General features: G+C 52.3%; 1 protein-coding gene and 1 non-coding gene across 3 annotated transcripts; both read right to left on the reverse strand.

The window, feature by feature from the left end:
* Window positions 1-2,970: 2,970 nt before the first annotated feature.
* Window positions 2,971-15,365, reverse strand: NOP53 (NOP53 ribosome biogenesis factor). Of its 2 annotated transcripts, XM_049902514.1 has the most exons (13): window positions 15,117-15,365; window positions 13,879-13,943; window positions 9,962-10,070; window positions 9,036-9,235; window positions 8,587-8,657; window positions 6,606-6,701; window positions 6,373-6,477; window positions 6,114-6,296; window positions 5,507-5,682; window positions 5,032-5,098; window positions 3,509-3,585; window positions 3,347-3,403; window positions 2,971-3,030 (listed from the first exon to the last, which is right to left on the reverse strand). In XM_049902514.1, exons 1-13 carry the CDS (start codon window positions 15,338-15,340, stop codon window positions 3,024-3,026), a joined length of 1,437 nt encoding a protein of 478 aa, XP_049758471.1. In that variant the 5' UTR covers window positions 15,341-15,365; the 3' UTR covers window positions 2,971-3,023. The 2 variants fall into 2 exon arrangements, with proteins under 2 accessions (XP_049758471.1, XP_049758472.1); XM_049902515.1 differs by lacking the exon at window positions 2,971-3,030 and having other exon boundaries at window positions 3,343-3,403.
* Window positions 4,881-4,988, reverse strand: LOC126086354 (small nucleolar RNA SNORD23). Its single transcript, XR_007519448.1, has one exon. It is a non-coding gene; the product is annotated as a small nucleolar RNA SNORD23 (small nucleolar RNA).
* Window positions 15,366-16,441: the final 1,076 nt, after the last annotated feature.

Here is a 16,441-nt window from a genome sequence, read left to right on the forward strand (position 1 = left end):
GAGCTCAAGCATAATAACGATTGTAAGGATGGCTCAGGACCAGGCAATGTTACCTTCTGTTGTGCATGGGGTCGCTATTGAGTTGGAACCGACTTGACGGGACCTACCAATAACAGATTATAATTCAGGTTTAGGAACACTCAGGATACAGTTCTTCCAGCAGGACAGCCTCTTCCCAGCCGTGCTTGCAGGCGCCTCTCCCTGGCCCTCGGCCTCTGCCCAAAGTCACTCAGCTCTCTATATCCTTGGGCTGGGAAACCCACCGTGCCTCTCCTGCTGCCCAGTCTCTGCTACCGCTTCTCACCATCTTCAGGGTTACAGCTCTGTCTGTCTCCTGGTTCCAGGAGCTTCTCAGCACAAGGATCCCAGGTCTAAAGGAGGTGCTGGCTCCTGGCTGTTCTTCCTTGGTGGTGGTGGTGGGATCCTCTCTCCCCTGCCTCTGGGGTGGCTCATTTCAAGCCCAGCGGGATGGCAAAACTGACCAATCCCTTGGTGGGCCACAATTCCCCTATCACAGTCCCTCCCAATCATCTGGGTGGGAGTTACAAAACCATGGCTAGAAAGGCCACACACAAGTGATCCATCGCACTACAAACCAAGATGCATTTCTTCCAAGAAGCTCACATTCTGGTAAAAAGTCACTGAAGTAGAAAATTTGTAATGTGGTTTGATTAAGGTGACATGTTTGACAGAAAAGGGGGTGAGCAGCTCTGCCTATGGTGTTGGGGGATGAGTCAGGACAGTACCTTAAGGGAACCCCCGTTAGCCTTCAAGGGGTACTTGTTGTTGTGTGCTGTCTAGCTGATCGCGACTCATAGCCGCCCTTTAAGACAGCAAATTGCCCCATAGGGTTTCCAAGGAGAGGCAGGAGGATTCGAACTGCCCACCTTTTGGTTAGCAAAAGGTCTAAGCTCTAGTCACCAGTGAGTCCCTGGTTAGCAAAATAGTTACACTTTTGACTAGTAGCTGAAAGGCTGGCAGTTTGAACCCACCCATAGCTGCCTCAGAAGACAGGCCTGGCAATCTGCTTCTGATTGCCTCGAAAACCCCTACGCAGCAGTTCTACTCTGCACATGTGGGGTCACCATGAGTTGGAACTGACTGAATGGCAGCTAACAACGGCAACAAGGCAGCAGTGGGGCTGTAGTCAGGTGGACTAAGGTCCTGACCAGGGTATCTGAGGAGCTTCTAAAGGTGGCATAGCTCCTACCACCACCTGCCTCCTGTGGACCACATGAGTGGAGGCCTTGGACAGACAGGATCATGTGGCATACACACAGAAGTGGAAGGTGGGGTGTTATCGTTGCAGAAGTCATCGTGAGACCTGGAGGGACTCGGTTTAGACCCCCAAACTCCTCAGAGCAGAGGGACTAGGGAACCAAACACAGCTGAAACCTTGGCCTAGGGGAGTCAGACGCTGAGCACTGCACGCCCTGATGGGTCTGGAGGGAGACGTTAGAGGCTCATTCTCCACAGGCCTTAGGCTGTATTGTCTTCTCTCAGCAAACTAATCTGGGACATGGAGCTTGAATCTGAGGTGTGGGGACAAGAGGGGTGCAGCAAGTTTTGACAGGTAAGGGAGAGTGTCAGGGAGCAAACTTTAGGGCTTGTATGCCAGAAATGAATAAAGGTGGAAAATCCAGAACACCTGTGTAAACTGAGACTGTGATTGCTGAACGAGGAGGGTGTGAGAAGACCGGATTCCTGCTCAGGAGACACGGGTTTAGGGTACACAGTACAGGACCCAGCAGCATCAAGTTGCTTCTCCATTTCACAAGTCCTGCACGCGTGCAGACTAGAGGGGCTGTCATACTTGAGGTCTGACGTCACCCCAGGAGCAGAAATCCATCCTGAGATGAAGTAACTTCCAGCTGGCCCTGTGGCAGAATTTCAGGGCAGTCACTCTGGGCCATTAAGTTGCCTCATCCTTCTGCCTGGGGAAAGGAGGACTGGTAGAAGATTTGGGATTCAAACAACAGGGACGATACGAAGATCATGAAGAAAGTGACTCAAAAACACTAAGGTAAAACGTGAGAGTTGTCGAGGGTCTAGAGATCTGTATCACTGGATTTAGGTGAGAACACTTCAGTGGCCACAGCTGAGTAAAGGGCTGCTTCCTTCCATCCCATGGCTCAGAAAAGCTGCACTGAAAGTTATGGGAGGTCTGCTTTCTCACAGGAGCCCTGGTGGCACAGTGGTTAAGAGCTACAGCTGCTAACCAAAAGGTCTGCAGTTCAGATCCACACAACCACTCCTTGGAAACCCTATGGGGCAGTTCTACTCTGTCTACAGGGTCGCTATGAGTCAGAATCAACTCGATGGCAATGGCTGCTTTCCTAATAAATCCTGTGAGTATGGTCTGTGAGTTGTGTGTGGCCACTGCAATGAATTATCAAACCCAGCAGAGAAGAGTGTGCCGTGGGAAGGAGAATTGGTAAAAAGTCTGGATGTGAAAGTATGTCTGACCTCCATCTCAGAGGAATCAGCCTTGGGCTAATGCTGATTCTCCTTCCCCCTGGTGAACTTAGAAGACTTCAGAGGCAGCTGCATTACAATGGGGTCCCCATGAGTCAGCGGCCAATTTCACAGCAGCTGACACCACCATTAATGCCTTAATAATTATGATCAAGACTTGTTTGTTGTTGCCCCCATCCTGTGGCAGAAAGAAGTGGGCTGTTTTCCAAGTGGGAGAGCCAGGTGTGAACCTCACTGTCTCCCTCCCTCGCCTCCCACATCCAGCCTGGCCCTCTGTGCCTTTTAAGTAAGTGTCCCCTCAGTCCTGGAGTGGCTGCCCTCCATCTGGCTATCTGGGTGGGCCAGGACCCCAGCTGCTGACGGCCATCTGCGGCCACAGGCCTTGGTGGAGATGAATGCTCTGTAGCTGTGTCCTCAAGCCCTGGAGGGGGACAGGTCAAGAGAGAGCAGGAAGCTGCCCACGGGAGGGAGGTGTGCCACACACAAAGCCCAAGGTGACATCAGAAGGTGCTTTATTAAAGGCTGGGGACGCAGGCATCCAGTGGCTCTTATAACCTGGGGACAGAAGAGAGGGGGCTTAGGACGGGTGAGGGGAAAGGGCACTCCTTGCTCTTGCCCTCCATACACCCCTTCTGGTTTTGGACTTTTGGTTTCTCTTTGCCCTCCCCACTCTTCGGGACTTGGCCAAGTTAGCATGGCTCCCTGTAGCTGCTGGGATTGGGAAGGTCTCCCAGCTCGACAAACCCCACTGGGAAAGAGAAGGCTCATTTCTTTCTGTTTAAGCAAGCTGGAGCTGTGCTTTCTGACGCAGCTGGAGAGCAGCCTAGCAGCGGGGACGAGGGGAAGACCCAGGTAGGGTGGCAGCACTCACTGGATCTCGCGGAAGGCCCGCTTCTCCACCAACTTCACTTTGTACTTGCGTTTGAACCTGGGGAAGGGAAGGAAGGGCAGTCAGTGACTTGCAAGTCCCCACATGGTGGGAGGGAGGCCCCGGCTGCCCCTCACCACCCCCACAGTGGCCCCAGCCTCTCACTTGGCTCTCTCTCGCGGCTCGATCATATTCCTTCTCTGGAAGCTCTTGAATCGGTCACGGAGGATGTTGCCCTCAGGCTGCCGGACAGTGAGAGAGGGAGGCCTCAGTGGGGGCCTGGCAGAACCCGAGGTCGCTGACCCTACATGGCGTCCAGACAGGGCTCAGCTCCCCAGAGCCTCCCTGCCTGCCAGGCCCCTCCCCCCGTCCTCCTGGCCCTGCACACGTGGGGCTATGCCCCGGGTGGTGGTCAGGACTGACCCATGGCAGCTTTGGAGCTGGGTCTTGAGAAATAAACAGGAACGAGCTGGTAAAAAGCAGGAGAGGAAAGGGCAGACAGAGGGTGCAGCAGGGGTCAGAGGGAGGGTGCACAGTCCCGACGAGGCCCAGCTGGTCAGAGCACAAAGCCAGCCTGGAGTTCGCAGGCCTGGAGAGGGACCAGAGATTCCTCCCGGGGCACCAGGAGCCAGCTCAGGTTCTCAGCAGAGAGAGGCATGTCTGGGCTTTAAGAAAAGCCCTTGAAGATAACTCAATTGGCATAATACAGTTCACAAAGTTTATGTTCTCCATCCTAGTTTGGTGAGCAGCATCTGGGGTCTTAAAAACTTGTGAACAGCCATTTAAGATACAACTACTGGTCTCTACTTGCCAGGAGCAAAAAAATAAAAGAATAACAAAAATCTCAGAAAAGATATATGTCTACAAGGCTAACAGCCTACACAAACCATAGCCTCATCGACCCTGAGACGAGAAGAACTAGATGGTGCCCAGCTACCAGAACTGACCAATCAGACTGGGCTCCCAACAGATGGTTCCAAGTAAAATGGGAGAAAGATGTAGAACAAAACTAAGTTCTTAAAAAAAGCCAGACTTACTGGACCAGCTGAGACCAGAGGACTCCCTGAGACTACTGCCCTGAGATACTCTTTAAACCTTTAACTGACAACTATTCCCTGAGCTCACCTTTTAGTGAAATAACAGTGATACACAAAATTAAGGATATTACCCATGAGAAGGTGCCCGTCTAAAAAACCATCTGTACGAGACCAAAAGGTCCAAGTTTACTCTAAAACGAAAACAAGATAAGGGGGCAGGGCAACAAGAAATGGAACAACTGGAACACAAAGACAGTGCTGACACACTGTGAAAAGTGTAACTAACGTCACTGAACAATTTGTGTGGAAACTGTCAAACGGAACATAATTTATTATATAAACTTTCACCAACGACATAACTATTTAAAAAAAAAAAGACTCCTTGAAGATTGAAGAGGGTGAGGCTTGGGGAGGGCAGGGGCTGGGAACAAGTGCCTCCTATGTATCTAGGCCCAAACCATCCTGGTCACTCCCCACTTGTGCCCCATCTCTGGAGCCTGTGCCCTCAGCCCCCAGGCATTGGCCCAACCAGCCAGCCCAGGGGAGCCACTGTGTCGCCCACAGCCCTGGGGGGCACGGGGAGCAAGGATGGGTATCATCAGCGGGCACAGTGTCCCCACAGCCCCAGGACCCCCACCCCACAGCAGGCACCTTCAGGGTCCGAAGTGAGTCTGACAGCTCTGAGCTCAGCTGCACATCGATATCCGGGGCCTGGTACCTGGAGAGTCCAGGGCGGTGGGATTCAGGGCCGGCCCACTGTAGAGCCCCGTGCCCCTCTGGGGTGCGTGGGCCAGTGTGAGACTCCGAACAGCATGATTACCTGGAGACCAGATGCCACCACCACCTCCCAGGGGAGCACAGCCCAAGCAGGGGAGGACCAGGTGCCAGATGTGGGCAATGGAGCCCTCTGAAACCTCCTCCTTGGCAAACTCCCGCCACCTGTCCTCCCCAGTCTCCCCACCTCCGGGACCCCATCCTGGCCTTCTCCTGCCCCCAGGGCTCCCTGCCAGCCAACCCCCAGGCCCCCTTCTGATCTCCCCCCAACTGGTCCTCCTTCCCAGACTCCCCTTCTGGGTCTCCCTTCCTGGCCAGGCCTTCCGAACCCCAGCCCCTCCCTGGGCCTCACTTGAGCCGCCCCAGCCTGCGGGGCTTGTCTGCCTCAGCCAGCCGCCGTAACCGCCGCTGCTCCCGCCGCCTCGCCAACTCCGCCAGCCGCTGTGCCACCTGGGCCTTGATCCCACGCAGCCGGAAGAGCTCCTGGTGCCGGAGCTGGGCAGCACGCAGTGCAGCCCGCTGTACCCGCTGTGGGAGAGGCCAAAGGGTCAGGGGGTTTGCTCCTCTTTCAGTAGGGGCCCTCCCACGAGGACGCCTTTTCTGCCACCCTGCTCCCCCTCCACCAGGACGCCTTTCCTGGTGCCCCGCTCCCCGGGTGACATGGCGGTGCCCTAGCTTCTTCATAGGTTTTCTCTGAAACTACCCTGCCATCCATCTGTCTGTCTGGGGTCCGTAAGCCCCACCTCCCCAGCAGGGTCTTACTATCTTGGGTCCTTGCTGTATCCCCTGAGCCCAGAGTGGTGCCTGCTGCCCACCTGGAGGACACTGGGAAATAGTTCCTAGCTGCAAAATCCCAAACAGCACAGAAAGGAGGCTAGGAGGATTAGAAAGGAGACTGTGGGGATTAGAACGCAAACTTTGGGCGGTAGGGACCAATCCGCTGAGCCCATGATGCTCACCAGAGTCCGGGCAGCCTTCTCCCGGCGCCGTTGCTGCTCAGTCTTCTTCTCGGCAGTAGCCAGGCGGGCAGGCGTGGGCAAGGCCTGGTCTCCTCCAGTCTCGGGCCCCGGGCTCTCCCCGGGCTCTCCCTCCCCATCCGACTCCTCCAGCAGCCCCTCGCACATCTCCCGGAACGTGGACTCCTAGGGGCAGCAGGGGAGAGTCAGGGTGGAGCGCGAGCCAGGCTAGGGAGGAAGGGTGAGGTCAGGTAGGGCTCACCTGGGTGGCAGCCTGCTCAGAGGTGGGCAAGGCCAGCTGCCGCTTCAGCTTCTCTGCCTCCCGCTGTCTCTGCAGCTCAACCTCGTGGGCCGCCTGGAGCAGGGCCTGAGGGGGCAGGGGTGGGAGGTGAGGCGCTTGGCCCCAGGGCCTTCTCCTGGGTAGTACTGAGTCCTAAGTCACCTTACCTCCCATCTGTCCTGTCCCCACACACCTGCATGGCCAGGGCTACGTACCTGGTGGTCCTCAAAGGACGGGTTGTAGGAGGCTCCGGAGGGTGTCACCTCCACAGCAGGCGCCTGGGAGGGCTTGGTGTGGAGATGCTGTGGCCGCTGGAGGAAGACAAGGCGGGGCAGGGTGAGGACTGGGAGCCCCGCGGCTCAGGTTCTACAACCTGTGGTGCTAAGACTCCAGGCTTGAAATGCAGCAAGGGGTTGCAGCTGGGCAACCGACTGGCCATGCTGGCCCTCACCACAGAGCCCTAGGAGACTGACCAAAGCCCAGCAGCGTCTTGAACAAGGGCTATCTGACGCGCCAGGGGTGACACGGCTGAGAACCAGCGAGTCCCTGCAGGCAAAAGCTTCGCCAGCCTTTCCTGGGAAGAGGCCACACAGTAACCCATGGCACTGGGGGCTGGGCTGGCAACACTCCCAAAATGATATGGTGAAGTGGGTCCCAACTTGATTTTAGCCCCTACCACCTGCCCCCTGCTTACAGGGCAAGTGAGGTTTCCCCAGTCTCTCAGAGTAAGGCAGAGCTGACCAAGGCCGCTGCAGTGTCTAGAGTCGTGCTGCTCCAAGTGGCTCATGGACCCTTGGGGGCTGGTAAGAAATGCAGAATCCCAGGTCCACCCAGGACCTGCTAATCAGAAGCTGCATTTTCGCCAGAGGCCTGGATGACGCCACGTCTGGGCAGCACTGGTCTTTAGCCCTCTGCTTTCACAAAACCCTGTCCGGTCTACCCCAGCCAAGGCCCTGCCGGCTGCCAGAAGTCTGGGGCTCACCCTGGATGCCTCCCTGCCCCCACCCTCTCTCCTCACCCAACCACCAGCCAGTTCTAGTAGTTCTACCCTAGCACTTAGTCTTGGGGTCACCCCGCCTCTTCCCACATTGGTCCCCTGGGGTCCCTGGCCCTGCATGCCTGTTCTACCACAATCCAGACTCCCAGGGACAGCCACCAGGTGAATAAAACCTTCAATTAGCCTCCACTTTCTCCCCAACCTCCCCAATCACAGGGGCCTCCTCGCTGGAACTTGCCAGCCCCCACTCAGAGCCTTATGCACACGCTGTTCCCCATGCCTGGAAGACTCTCCCCTCAGATATCTGCATGGTGGCTCCCTCACCTCCTCCAGGGCTCTAACACTGATTAGCACCATCTCCTTCTTCGGGGTGGGGTTCCCCTGGGTGGTGCAAATGGTTAACACGCTTAGCTGCTGAATGAAAGACTAGAGGTTCAAGTCTACCCAGAGGTGCCTTGGAAGAAAGATAGGGCAATCTACTTCTGAAAAATCAGCCACTGAAAACCCCATGGAGCACAGGTGTCGAGTCGACTCCATGGCACCTGGTGGTTTTCTTATCAGCTAGGGCTCCCCGGACCTCCCAGCCTGCAGCACGTCCCGCTGACCTGCACCGCACCCCCTCCTCTCCCTTTGTTTCCAATCACTTGTCTCTCGGCCACTCCACCTCAACGGGAGCCCTGCGAGGATGAGAGCCTTCACTTTGCTCCACCACCCGGCAGTGCCTGGCAGGAAGAGACACACACTATCTGTTGAGTGAGCGAAGGTGGGTCCAGAAGACTCTGAAGCCCTTGGGTTCTACCAGCTCAAGACAAAGAAGGAGATTACAAATCAAACATGGAAACAGCAACACTTCTACCATGCTTGCCATGCGCCAGGCCCTGTTCAAGGCCTTTTCGGTGTTAGTGCTGTAAATTCTCCCAGCCACCCCAGTAACTAAGCACTGTTATCACAGCATTTTACAGATGAAAGAACAGAGGTCTAAGGGCACAAGGCACCTTCCCAGGACCTGCAGTGCTGGGCTGGGACAGGAGCCTGTAGAACCTGGCCCCCAATATGGGTTCTGGTCACTGGGAGCCTGGCTCTGAAGTGCATACTCTGGCCCAAATGTATCCTTCCAGGCCCTGAACCCTGACACCTGCCAGTGCTCGCCAGCCCCGAGAGCTGCAGGCACCCAGCACACCCATGTGACATACTCCTACCTTGACTCCTTTCTTCTTGGTCTGCTCCAGAAAGAAGGTGTCCTGGCCTACCAGCAGCCGGTCCAGAGGGTCTGCACACAAGGAAGGGCTGTTGGGGGCTTCCCAGCTAAGGAAAAGGTCATATCCTAGGAGCTCCCTCCGGTCTTTTGTTTCATGAACAAGAGCACTGAAGCACGGCTGAAGGTGGGACTGATTATGCGCCATGAGAGACCTTGAAGGACAGGTCAAACAGTGTCTGTCTGGACAGCAACCACAATGTAAAGACCCAGGACTGAAGAACAGATGTGAAGAGGGTGCCACCTCTAGACACTTGACTGTATTAGAAGATCATCAAAGCAATGCCCACAGGGCAGCCCCTCAGACGTGGGGCTCTTGTGCAGTGCACGACCTACACAACCACCCGTGACAGCCCTTACCCCCCACCCCGAGTAAAGAGCAGGGTCACTCACTGTCCAGGGCCCAGAGATCATAGAAGGGCCGCTCAACAGTGTCCTGGGGCCCGGGCTTGGCCTTGGCAACAGGGGGGTGGCGGAGGCGGGCCTGGGCTCTGCGCACCTCGCGGGGCACCTCGCCCTGCTTGGCCAGCCTCTCCCATAGCTGCTGCTTCCGCTTGAGCTTCTTGGCATTGGGGACCTGGTGGGCAAGGATGCTGGGTTGGGGAGAGGCAGGTGGGTGAGGTGGGTGGGTCAGGACCTGCTGACTCCGCTCACTAACCCTGCTGTCCCAGCTCCCCCCACCACTCCACAGCTCCTTCTGCAGCATTCTCTCTCCCAAGAGCCCCCCAAAAGGCGGCTCTGCCACTCCTCATCCCATCTCCCAACTTCAGATACTGTCACCTTGGGCCTATCTCCTCAGCTCCAGAGTGGCCAATACAACAGCCTCCTGGACCCTCGCCCTCAATGTCGCCTGGGCACCTCACTCATCAAATCCACCTCTGCATCATCCTCAAACCCAGCCCTCCTCCCAGTTCCCCACCTCACCAACTGGTCATCCCGACTCCGTCACTTGTCCAGCCTGTCCGGAGAACCTCCCTTTTCCCTCCCCAGTGGGCAGTCACTAAGCCTGTTACCCTGCCTCCTGCATGAGGCTCCACCCCACCCCTCCTCTCCACCCCCAGACCCCCCCCAACCCCGGGCCCCACCCTCACTGGCCTTGGCCACAGCACCCAGGCCTCCAGGCTTACTCCCTCCAATCCATGCTCCACCCGGCAGCCAGAATTTTCCAAAGCCCAAATCTGATACCCCACCCCCCTGACTCTTATCTCCCTTCAACCTGGAATCCCTTTAGCACCAAGCAGTGGGTGGGGGCTCGTGTGGAAAAGGGCAGAAGGCTGGGGCCCAGTGGGCAGGAAGGGTCAGCGCTGGAGGACACTCACTCTTTGGGGACAGGGATCTTAGATGTGTTCTCAAGGGTGAGGTCAATCCGGAGGGGTTTCTTGAGGAGCAGTGACTTCTTCTGGCCTTTGTTCCTCCTCTTCTTCAGGTCTGCGAATGGGAGAAAGGGCAGGTAGGCCTCAGCCCTCCCACGGCCCAAGATGCCGCCCCCATCTTGGCTCCAGCGGGCCATCACACACAGACTGGGAGGTCTCCAGGGTGACCCAGCTCCCACCTGAGGGGAGAAGCCTCCAGGACAGGGCTCAGGGCTGCCCAACTTCTGACCCACACCTCTTTTCTGGGCCAGCAGGAGACAGGCTCTGTGCTGAGGACACAGCGGGAGTCAGAGCGATGGCCCTGCACATGACGGGGTCCCAGGCGCAGCAGCAGGTAAACAGCCACAGGACCAGTAACATTCATGAGGAAAAGAGCAGGTGGTCAGGCAAGACCACAGAATGGACAATCCTCAGCACAGTCTCCTCCACCTTTTATTTCTAAAGCCTGACAGTTAAAAAGACCCCAGACCAAACGGAGGGAAAGAGTGTGCTGTCTCATTAGAGGGAAAGCAATTAGGAGCACACAGCAAAGCATATAAAAATTTTTGTATGAGACTAACTTGATTTGTAAACTTTCACTTAAAACACACTAATAATGAAAAAAAAAAAAAAACACTCCGGATCAGAACACACTAGGCCAGAGGCCCTACCCGTCCACTTACTAGGGGACCTTGTGCAAGCGACTTCACTACTCTGTGTCCCCAACGTGAGAACACGAATGCCAGGCAGTCAGTTGCCTTTGAGTCCATTCTGACTCACAGCCAACCCCACATGCTGCAAAGCAGAACTGTGCTCTGTAGGGTTTTCAGTGGCTGTGAAAGGTCCCTGGGTGGCGCCAACCGGGTGCAGCTTGGCTACTAGCCCCAAGTTTGGCGGTTCAAGTTCACCCAGTGGCACTGCGGAAGAAAGGCCTGTCGATCTACTTCCACAAGATTCAAACCTGTTGCCATCAAGTCAATTCCAACTCATGGCAACGCTGTGTGTGCAGAGCAGAACTATGCTCCACAGGGTGTTCGTGGCTGTGACCTTTTAGAAGCAGATCACCAGGCCTGTCTTCCTAGGTGCCTCTGGGTGGATTCGAACCACCAACCTTTCAGTTAGTAGCCAAGTGCTTAAACGTCTGTACCACCCAGGAACTCCTGAGAATATGAACACCTACCTATAAGGTGCTGTGAGGACTGAATTTTTTCAGAAGCACACAGCACAGCATCACCTGTGAATGCTTATAATCACCATTACCTTTTTCCCTTTTCTCTTTTACTGAAGTAGAATCCATGAACTGCCTCTCCTGGGCTCCCTAAAGAGACTCCCTACTCCCCCATCTGTTCCGTAGGGCAGAGCCCGGACCTGCCCCCTTTCTGTCCACACACCAGATCTTGTTTTTGTTAAAGCTGACTCCTTTAATAACCATTTCTGATCTCTCGCTCAGTTTCCTACTCCTCAAAGCAGGCCCTTGGACAGCCTGTCTGCTCACTAAGACACGTGCTCTCCTCATTAAAACAGACCCCTGGAGCCCTGGTGGCCTGGTGATTAAACACTTGACCACTAACCCAAAGGTCAGCAATTCAAACACACCAACCACTCTGCTGAAGAAAAATGTATAAATCTGCTCCCGTAAAGATTACAGCCGTGGAAACCCTATGAGGCGGTTCTATTCTGCCCTATAGGACCGCTATGAGTCAGAACCGCCTCCACAGTGATGGGTCAATTCTTGCTGATTTAATGCAAGCTCAATGAAGGAGCCCTGCTGTTGAAGGAGTTTGCCATTTTGCTCATTAAAGCTATCGTGTTTCACAGTCTACAGGACGAATAGCGTACACGAGCCATGGCTTCATCTATCCTGAAACCAGAAGAACAAGACAGTGCCCAGCTACCACTACCCGCTGTTCCAATCTGGGCCACAACAGAAGGACCCTGAGACAAAAGGCGAAAACTGTGGAACAGGACTCAAATTCTTAAAAAGTCCAGACTTACTGGAGCAGTTGAGACCAAAGGACTCCCTGAGACAATCGCCCTGGGATGCTCTTTAAACCCTGAACTGACAACTATCTCCTGAGGTAACCTTTTAGTGAAATATCAAACTGACACACAAAATAAAGGACATTACCCGTAAGTACGGTGCTCTAGTAAAAGACCATCTGTGAGACCAAAACGTCAACAATTACTCTAAGACAAAGATGAGATGAGGACTGGGCAACTAGAGTATTAGGGATGGAACAACCTGAATACAATCAAAGAGAACGCTGACACACTGGGAAAAATGTAACTACACTCCTGAGGTTCACCCTTCAGCCAAAGATTGGACAGGCCCCGTAACACAAAACGAGGCTAAATGGGCATAGCAGCCCAGGAGCAAAAAGACAAGAGGGCAGGAGGGGACAGGAAAGCTGGTAATAGGGAACCTAAGGTTGAGAAGGGGAGAGTGTCGACATGTTATGGGGTTGGCAACCCATGTCTCGGAACAATACGTGTATTGTTTAATAAAAAACTAGTTTACTCTATAAATCGTCTAAAGTACAATAAAAAGAGGAAAAAAAACACCAAAAAAAAAAAGTTCACAAACGGAAACCAAGCAGCCCATCAACAAAGCAAAGTAGCTCAATCTCACCAGTAATAGGAAACTCAACTTTAAAACACAACGAGATATCCTTTCATGTGTATCAGGTTGGTAACAACAATGAAATCCTGGCCAAAAAAAAACACTGGAACTCCCAGACACTGCAAGACAGAGCTAAATCAATACAACCACTGACAAAACGAAGCTGATAACGTACAGGAAAGTTGAACAGGAGCAAACCCCATGACACAGCATAATTCTATTTCCAGGTGTAACATTTTTCATTTTGATGATCTCAATCCATTGGGAATTATAAAACCAATGTAGTGGGTTCTTATCAGCGTTTTTTAAAAAATGAATTAAAACAGACTTAAAAATATCAGAACATCTAACACACACACACACAAAATAACTAACGTCACTGAACAATTTGTATAGAAACTGACAAATGGGAACCTAATTTACTGTGTCAACTTTCACCTAAAACATAATATTAAAAAAAAAAGCTTTCCGTTAGAGCACATCCCTTAGCTTGTTTTCTAACCAGCTGCCATCAAGTCAACTCAAGTCGACCCCATGTGGGTCAGAGTAGAACTGTGCTCCACAGGGTTTTCAATGGCTGGTTTTTCAAAAGCAGATTGCCAGGCCTTTCTTTCAACGTGCCTCTGAGTGGAGAAACCCTTCAACCTTTCGCTCAGCAGCCAAGCACATAAACGTTTGCACCACTCAGGGAATCCAGCTTTTCTGTCTCCTCCTTAAAGGATATCACCCATTCTTAAGTTTGTTTTTCTACGTATTGTTTTGAAGTCCTATAACACACTGAAGCAATCCCTAACTTGCTCCTTGTCCACTTGCTGCAGCAAGTCCTGACTTTGTTTTCCGGCAAAATAAAGCAGGCAGGTTATAACTAGTTTCTTGCCTCCTTGTTCAAATAGATGCTCTTGTTCTCACTAAACATCTTATTCACTGAAGCAGGTCTCGCTCCTTAAAGCAGAGCTTTGACTTGCTCTTCTGCAAGTCAGCAGCAGAATTCCTATTTTATTTCTAACCTACACATCCAGGCAGACCCCTACTTGGCTCATCTGTGTATTGACAGCCGTGATGCCTTACAGAAGAGCTGACTCCTTTTAGTTTCCAGCTTGCTTTCTACTTATCGGTACTCACCTTGTTTACATTAAATACATTTTAATTCTATTTAGTGGGCACTCAAGTGGGTTCTTCGAGGTTATGTCATTAACACAAATCCCATCAGATGCCGGGTTGGGCTAGGTAACAACCAAACATCACCACAAAGTCCGCTCCTCACCTTTGTCCTTCGGGCCAGTGTCCACAAAGAAGAGTTTCTCATCAGGGGCCTCTGACACCAAGCCACTGGGAGATGAAAAGCAGAGTGTCAGGCAGAGACATTGAAGAGGAAACGGGTTTAACCCCTTAGGGCCCAACCTTCCTCTTAATCTCATTCCCACCCCGGAACACTTCCAGACTAAGACCTCTCCTCTCTAAATGCAGAACAGAATTTTAAATTCTCATGGACTCTAGACTTTCTGGAGCCATGGAAGCTGGATGAACTCCCGTAACTACTGCCCTATCTTTACATCTTAAACCAAAAACATCCCCTGATATCTTCTTAAAACTAAAGAGTAGTTTACTTTAATTAATGATGTCTGTATTGAGCATTACGCTCTTTTGATAACTATCTATATGGATTCAAACTGACAAGAGTAACTCGAAAGATTAGATATGAAACCTAAGGGGCACTGAGTTTCTGTTTATGGGGGAGGAACAACTGAGAAAAGCAGAGTGAGAATGGTTGCACAACTTGAAGAATATAATCAATGTCACTGAATCGTACACATAGAAACTGTTTAACTGATGTTATGTTTTGCTGTGTATATTCTCAACAACAAAATAAACAAAATTCAAAAACAAGACTTCTCTCCTCAGTTTGACCAGTTATCGAGTTGATTCTTACTCATGGTGGCCCCATTTGTGTCAGACTGCAACTGGGCTCCAGAGTTTTAAATGGCTGATTCTTTGGTAGATCACCAGGCCTTTCTTCCGAGGTGCCAGTTGCCAGATAAAACACAGCATGCGCAATTAAACTTGAATTTCATAGACATAAAGAATACCCTTTTTAGTACATATTTCATGCAACATTTAACGTATTCATAAAGATTACTGCCTAGAAAACCCCACGGGGCAGTTCTAATGTCACACGGGGTCGCTATGAGTCGAAATCCATTGGATGACATCTAATAACATTCATTTCCTTACGTTAAAAAGATTCGTAACACAAATACCTAAAAAACACGCTTCTATATTAAAAAACTGTTTATCTGAAACTTAAATTTAACTGTGCACCCTGTGCTAAATCTGAGAACCCTGCCAAGCCCAGGAGAAGTCCCCCAACTTCTCAGCCAGAGTCTCCAGCCCACCCTGTTTCCCCAGCGGAGCTCGGACAGGTGAGCCCGCCATCCCCCCAAAATTCCCCAGGCACAAGCAGCGCAGAACGCCTCCCGGCTCCGGAAGTCCCGCCCCACGTACCCGCGCGTGCGCTCCTCCAGCCGCACATCCTCCAAGAACTGATCTACCTCCAGCCCCAGCGGCTCCTGCGCAAGCCGCCGCCAACCCCGCTTCTTATTTCGTGGGCCTCGCCGCCGCCGCCTCAGCGCCGGGTCCACCGAAGTGGGCCTCAGCCCCAAGAAGCCGGAATCGGCCGCGCTTTTCGCGCACTGGCTGCCGCCACCGCCACTACTTCCCGCCGCCATCTTGTCAAAGGAAGAATCTCGTCACAGGCCCCCTGAGATCCGGTCTGGGGCGTGCGCGCGCAGGTCTCCCGCCCACTCCATGACCTACTTCCGGTGGCTGCCATCTTTGTAAAGTTATTGGCGCCACGAAGGGGCAATGAGGCTGCCATGTTGGAAAGTGTCTGTGCAGCGGAAGCTGCAGATTCCTGGTGGCTGCAGGTTCGACGTTCTCGGCTCTCCCCCTAAGCGAAACATTCTTCTTGGCGGCCTTAGGCCTTTGTTCAAGATGATGACTATTATTATTATTTAAAATAGTTACTTTTTTTTTTTTTTTTTTTTACCGTAATCTCGTTTGCTAAAAAAGAAAAATCAGAACCGTCAGTGGCAGAGGCGGCACAAGACACGTTCCCATCTTAGAACGTTTGAGCTCTTAATGTTTAAATCCTAGAATCTTGGAAATCAAAGAACTTTAAGAATGTCCAGGTTGGCCGCACAGAAGTTCTATTCAAGGGATGTTAGAAATGTGTGCTGTTGGAACCCTAGAAGTACAGACTTATCGTTAATCTTGGCAAGTTACTTTGCTGTCCCAGTTTTCTGTAAAATAGGGATGTACTATTACATTTGTTACATATGATTATAAGGAGCCCTGGTGGCACAACTCTTAAATGCTGGGCAGGTAACCGAAAGGTTGGTGGCTTGAACCCACATGGTAACTTCGTCGGAGAAAGAGCTGGAGATCTCCTAGATTACCACTATGGAAACTTTATTGTTGTTAGGTGCTGTCAAGTTGGTCCCCGACTCATAGCGACCCTGTGTACTATAGAATGAAACACTGCTCAGTTCCCTCCACACTCACAAGCTCGCAATTGTTGTTACGCTTAAGACTGTTTTTGCAGCCACTGTGTCCATCCATCTAGTTGAGGGTCTTTTTTTTTTTTTTTTTTTTTTGCTGACCCTGTACTTTATCAAGCATAACGTCCTTCTCCAGGGACTGACCCCTCCTGATAACATGTTCAAAGTATGTCAGACACAGTCTCACCATCCTTACTTCTAAGGAGCATTCTGGTTGTACTTCTTCCAAGATAGATTTGCTCATTCTTTTCACAGTTCATGTGAGACAGG

The sequence above is a fragment of the Elephas maximus genome, chromosome 11 (assembly GCF_024166365.1).
Source record: "Elephas maximus indicus isolate mEleMax1 chromosome 11, mEleMax1 primary haplotype, whole genome shotgun sequence".
Taxonomy (NCBI): domain Eukaryota; kingdom Metazoa; phylum Chordata; class Mammalia; order Proboscidea; family Elephantidae; genus Elephas; species Elephas maximus.

Coding starts and splice junctions, on each gene's coding strand:
- NOP53 (XM_049902514.1), bottom strand. CDS start 15,340: ATGGCGGCGGGAAGTAGTGGCGGTGGCGGCAGCCAGTGCGCGAAAAGC. Junction 6,478..6,605: donor CGTCCTTTGAGGACCACCAG/GTACGTAGCCCT, acceptor CTGCCCCCTCAG/GCCCTGCTCCAGGCGGCCCA. Junction 3,404..3,508: donor GAGCCGCGAGAGAGAGCCAA/GTGAGAGGCTGG, acceptor TCCCTTCCCCAG/GTTCAAACGCAAGTACAAAG.